General features: G+C 38.1%; 1 protein-coding gene across 1 annotated transcript; it reads left to right on the top strand.

The window, feature by feature from the left end:
* On the top strand, positions 3561–5257 carry LOC109834608 (lamin-like protein). The gene is made up of 3 exons (XM_020402644.1): positions 3561–3729; positions 4275–4622; positions 5046–5257. The coding sequence occupies exons 1-3, from the start codon at positions 3561–3563 to the stop codon at positions 5255–5257; spliced, it is 729 nt and encodes a 242-aa protein (XP_020258233.1).

Genomic DNA, 6340 nt, shown 5'->3' with positions numbered 1-6340 from the left:
AAATTTTTCGGATAGACACATAATATGCAACAATAAAAAAAAAACTAAGAGTAACCAACAGAAGAACGCACGAGATTTTCATAGTGGTTCGGATCAAAATCATACGTCCACTCTTCCTTCTCGCGAAGGGCCTTCCTTATTATGACATGAGTTATCTCTAAATCATAACCAGTTTTAGTAGGTTTAACAAACAGGACTATGTAATCGACCCGAAACCAATCGAGAAACCTAACGCCTATCAGTGACCAGAAAAAACCCTAGTTCTAACTAGCCACACTCAATTACTGTGGCTTGAGCAATTACCAAAAACCCTAGTTCTAACTAGCCACACTCAATTACTGTGGCTTGAGCAATTACCCAGGCTTAAGTATGTTGTCATACTCGCAACTTTAAAATACAAAACTAACCCTAAAAAATAATTAAAACATTATTGAAAAGATTTTACAACCCTCTTAAAACAAATCATTCTTCAAACTAAAATAATCTTTTGATGTTGAGCACGACGAGAAGAAGTTGAATGAGGCTTAGGGAAACAAATTCCCACTTACAATCTCTCTCCAACCCTAGAATTTGATCTCAAAAAAGCTTGTGCAAATATCCTCTCTTTTTCTTATTATTAATATGTTCTCCAATCCATCCTTAAATAGACCTTGATTACATTGGAAAAAAGTCTTATAATTAGTATTGAACTAGGATATATCTGTGATCAAACAGCAAAGATTGAATCTAAAAATCTGCCCAAACGCATCCAAGCCATCGATGTTTAAACGCGATCATCGATGGTTGGTATCAATCATTATTGGTGTTGGATAGCAGGTTCCTAATCTGTTTTGGTAATAGGTTATTAGGATTCCTAATCTATTTTGGTAACATGATTCTTAATCTGTTTTGGTAATAGGTTATTGGATTCCTAATTAGTTTTTTAGTTTTAGAATTCCTAGTCTGTTTTGGTTTTAGGTTTTCTATATATATGGAACGCCTTAGAAGATACTAGGATCATCAAAAAGAGGAGAGTTGTAATCAGAGATTAGAGAGACTTTTTGAGCATTGTGTGAGAGAGATATTATGAGCAAATTGAGAGCTTTGGTTGAGGGTTAGTTTGTGAGTTTTGCGAGATTGTAACCCTTTTATACTCTCCTTGATTTAGTGGAATCTCCCCATCCTCTCCCTGTGGACGTAGGCAAATTACTGAACGATGTATATCACTATATTTGTGATTGATCTGTCGTATTTCAGTTTTGGATTGTGCTCATGTGTGATTGGTTATTCTTCTCCCGTGCTTACGACTTGTTTGGTGAGTGAGCACGCTTCCGCATAGGTGCGCGACAATTGGTATCAGAGCTTAGATTTCAGATCTAGGGTTTTGGTATTAGGTGGAGGAAGATTCTTCGTGAAAGCTTAGTTCTTGGAGTTCTAGGCTTCAGTGGAGATAGGATTTGAAGTTGCTGTTGGAGATCTTGCTTTCCTCGTGTGGTTAGGAGTTCTATTCTTCAGCTATAGAAGACAGTTTCTTTTCCACCATTTGATTCTTTTCTTTATTTACCGCCAGTCGAGTTTGGGTCTGATTGTGGTTTCCTATTCTGTTTGGGATTATTGTTTGATATAAATAGCAACCACGTTTTAGGGTTTCAGGAGAGCTGCTGTGGGGATATTTGGAGCACAGAAAATAGATATTTTCTGGAGGTATTGGTTAGGGTTTTGTTTGAGAGTTTAAGAGCTTTGTTGGTGAGATTAATTGGTTCTCGACTTGTTGTGGATTGAGTCCGTACTGGACACAACAAGTGGGACATTTGGTTGCTTTGGTGTCGGTTCAGTTTTGGGAAAACTTCACCGAGGTGGAGAATTGTGAACGGACGTGGACCCCACCCACGTGATGGCTGGACGTTTCCGCGTGAAGAGATTTTCCGCATGAATGTGAACGGACGTGGACCCCACCCACGTGATGGCTGGACGTTTCCGCGTGAAGAGATTTTCCGCATGAACCTCGGAAATAGACAGGCCCACCCGAATCTGCTATAGACTATATATATCAACATTGTACTTATCTAGGGTGGTGTGCAAGAGAAGGAGGTTAATTGATTGTGCGGCTGCGGGAGTTCGGTTTGGTTTTGTTCTCTTGACAGAGGAGATCCTTTTGGTTTTTTGGCGGCTACAGTTGAAAAGAAAAGAAGAGGCTTTTCTTTTAGGGTTTTCTTGTGTATCTCCTTTTGAGAGAGTTTTGTATGAGGGATTTGAGAGCTTGTTTGAGGGTTTAGTTTGAGAGTGATTGTAAACCCTAGTTGTATTCTCTCCCTCTATTAGTAGATCTCCCCCCTCCTTGCCCCGTGGACGTAGGCAATTTGCCGAACCACGTTAAAATTGGTTGTACTGCTTTTGTGTGATTTGTAATAGCTTTTAGGGTCCCTCGACGCGCAGTCCTAGAGCTGACGAGAGGAAGAGCTAATATCCTACTTTGATAGGATATAGGCTTCAGATTCTTGTTCCCTTTGAGAAACAAGAATTCTTATTGCGATCTGACTCTCTTGTTGTGCTGCCGAAGTGCTGCCGAAATTTCCGCTGCGCGCAACAAAAACATCATCCCCTTCTTGTCCCATGGACGTAGGAAACTTGCCGAACTACGTAAAAATTGGTTGTTTGTGTTTGTGCCGTTGTTTTGCATTATTTGGCTTTCTCTCTCGACGTTTGTGTTTGGTTTCTCGAAGCACAACGATTGGTGGCTTTCGCGCACAACAACCCTTCCACATCAAATCATATAAAGAGCAAGGAGAATTGGATATATGTCCTAATTTAAATCTTAAAATCGGTGGTCCGTAATCATCTAACTTCAAATTATTTTTTCAAAGATATGTATCGCAACTGGTTGGATCCATCTTTTTTTATTGGTTTGGCATGATTTAGGGGTTAAAAAAAATCCTACATATGACTCTATAGAAATCATACGAGGAAGAAGGTTGTATCATGTCTAATTATCAATTCTAAAACAACAATCAGTCTACACTACTAGTGAAATCATTAATAATGTATTATTGAAAGTTCGGTTTTGGTTAGAATCGAGTGCAAGCGAGAGGCATATCTGCTCCGTCAAGTGATTAAAATGATGGCAATTTTGTAACTGCACCCCTGATTGTGTGGAGCAGAACCTCTTTCTCGCATACGGTTGGTTCTGAGGTGATGTTTATTAGTGAAGTTAGACTTTATCATCACAATTAGCATCTTTAAGATCTGTACTAAACAATTTCCGCGTTCTCCTTTCTCATAGGGTTTTTCCCCTAGGATTCTACAATGGATTCCTATTTAGGATTATTTTTTTTACCCCAATTATTGGAGTCCAAGTCGTCATTCAAAACCCTTTCCGATCCTTACCGTTACCACCCGCATCTTGTTGTTATTAATTTTTTATGGCATATCGCCGGCCAACATTAATTCTTAGTGGCATTGCTCATAAGGATAATAAGCCTATAAATGCAGACTCCGACTACATGAAACATGCACTCAATATTCTTCTACAAGAATATAGCTAGCTAATTAATAAGTAAAGGGAGAGGGGGCAACATTAATCTATGGCTCTTGCTCAATTCATTTCCGCCATTGTTTTGGCCTTTGTTACTCTTCCATCTTTGGCTCGAGCAACAACGACGCATTTTGTAGGTGATCACTACGGTTGGGCCCTTAACTTCGACTATGCGGCTTGGGCCAAGGGTCGTCACTTTTACGTCGGAGACAAACTCGGTACATATATTTTCATCAAACTCTACGACTTTCACAAATGGTCATATGCTTATGTTATCATATATCTAGTAAAACTTTTCCTTATTATAAACTCAGTTTATTAGCATTTATCACTTCTAGAGTTTGGCATTTTTGAGGAGGATACGGCGTAGATAGCATTCCCCCACCCCACCCCACCCAAAAAAAAAGTTGTAGGGTGATAAGTGCTAGGAAACAAGTTGAACGGTAATGAGTTCTACGTAAGACCATAAATGCGGATTTTTTTTTAATTTATTTTTTTGTAATTTTTTACGCCTACGGTATGGATGTGTAACTACCTTATTAACACATACAACCTCTGAGTAAGTGTTTTTCAGTTAGTTTTTAATTAGATGTTTTCAAGAACTGTAACTTCATGATATTCATATAGGAATTTAAAAATTAGTAGAAAAATAACACCGTCTATAATATGTGACTAAAAAAACGAAGAAGAACAAGAGCAATAAGCAGTTACATCAGGCATCTTCATATAATACTAATCTCGCAATTAAATTTTGATGTTGTAGTTTTCAAGTATCCAAAGGGGTATCACAATGTCTATAAAGTAGATGGCTATGACTTCAACAAATGCAAAGTTCCACAACTCAATGGAGCCATGGACGCCGGCTACGACGTTATAACCCTCACAACTCCGGGAAGAAAGTGGTACATTTGTGGCAAAGCCTATGGAAAACATTGCATGATGGGCCAAAAATTGTTCATCTATGTCAAACCTAAACCATATATGCCACCAAAACCACCAGTTGGCCGACACCCTATACATCATTTTGTTGGTGATGCTTTTGGGTGGAAGTTCAATTTTGATTATGCTGCTTGGGCTCGTGGAAGAGACTTTAGGGTTGGAGACTCTCTCGGTATGAACATTTTCTTGAGATTTGTAATTTTTAACTTGTTTGGTGATGATATATAATACTTTATTTTAGTTTGGCAGGTCCCTCTTAAATTGTTCTTGGCATAAACCAGTTTGGTTTTGTACCACTTTCTCTTGGTTCAGAACCCATCCTAGTTTATGGTCCAATCTGGTTCAAAATTTTCCAAGCAGAATTTTAGCCCTTCTTTAGTTTAATTCCACTAACCTAGTTCCACTAATGTGGTTAGTGGACAGTTGCTAAACAGCTCCTCTAGGATACAGTTTTCTTTTGTTTTTGTAATGTGATGACACAAAAAACTTATGTCTAGATATTTGAAATTATATACTACAGTAAGTAGATAATCTTAGCTAAAGTATCTTTCTTTCTTGATTGTATTAATGTTCCTATTACATAATATAATTACAGTGTTCAAGTACCCACGCGGATATCACAACGTCTACAAGGTGAGCGGGCCGGAATTCAATTATTGCAAGGTGCCTCAGGCGACCGAGGCTCTGACGAGCGGATACGACGTCATAAAGCTGACGTCACCAGGGAGGAAGTGGTACATTTGCGGCAAGGCCCACGGCAAACACTGCCAAATGGGCCAGAAGCTCTTCATCTTTGTGAAGCCGTGATAATTAATTAAGTCTCCTTTAATAGTGATGGAGTATTACATATTATGCAATGCGTGTGTCCTTGTTCGTGTCTAAAGCAGCGTGAGATATATTATGATTTTTAAGAAATTCGTGTGATTTGTGTGATGATTAAGATTGTATTCGAGTTGAATTTATTTTAATTAAGCGTTTGGCGTACATTATACTTCCACTTCGTTTCTAATTTGTCTTTTCTCTGGATGAATCGATTTCTTTTGGTAGCCATATATATAAGCAAGTAGATGGCCATGCGTTCTACAGTCATGTGAAGAATATTGTATCTCGTGAAGTTCTAACACCACTTTTATAACCAAATAAGGTTAACCGTAATTTTCATAGGCAAACACATACCCCAGCATAGTTTTAGACATCCACGTAAAAATTATAGTTTTCTAATATTTAGCCTGTTAGGGGGTTTTCTAATAAAATCTTAAAGTCAAAATAGAATTTTCTAATAACCCCTAACTTAAGGGGGATTTTCTGATATTTAGCCTTTTAGAACGTTATGCTTAAAGTATCGGGATTTAGCTATGTTCTTTGAGAAGTAGTATTTGGCAAGAGAATAACTCAGTATAGGAAACTTTTTTTTTTAAGTAACTCAGGCAAAACATAACAAATAAATTATGACCTAGGAAAATGTAATATAAAATACAACAATCAAGCCCATTTTAAGTAGACGTAGGCCTGTCCATCCGGGCCAGCACGGCATGGAAAACCGGGCCCGGGCCGGGAAAAAAACTGTGACGTCCATGTTTTCACACTTGGCTGCAGTCCAAGGTGAACACAGAGATGTCAAACCTGCCATGCACCTCCACTGTGCAATAACATGTTTCACCAATCACAACAATATCCTCTAGTGGAAACAAATATAAGTGAATGTACAAAACATGCAAATAAGGGAAAAAGATACTATAGACATGATGCAGAAAAATATATCTCATAAATGAAATCATGTCTCAAAATAAACTAAACTGAAGTACAACTGAAAGACATCTGGAGTCTGAAATAACATGATATGTCTGAAATAACATGAATCAACTAGAAATCGTACTAAGGCAAACTACC

This window comes from Asparagus officinalis, chromosome 3, assembly GCF_001876935.1.
Source record: "Asparagus officinalis chromosome 3, Aspof.V1, whole genome shotgun sequence".
Lineage (NCBI taxonomy): Eukaryota > Viridiplantae > Streptophyta > Magnoliopsida > Asparagales > Asparagaceae > Asparagus > Asparagus officinalis.
The sequence above is the reverse complement of the archived record's forward strand: the minus strand, read 5'-3'. Positions and strand labels throughout refer to the sequence as shown.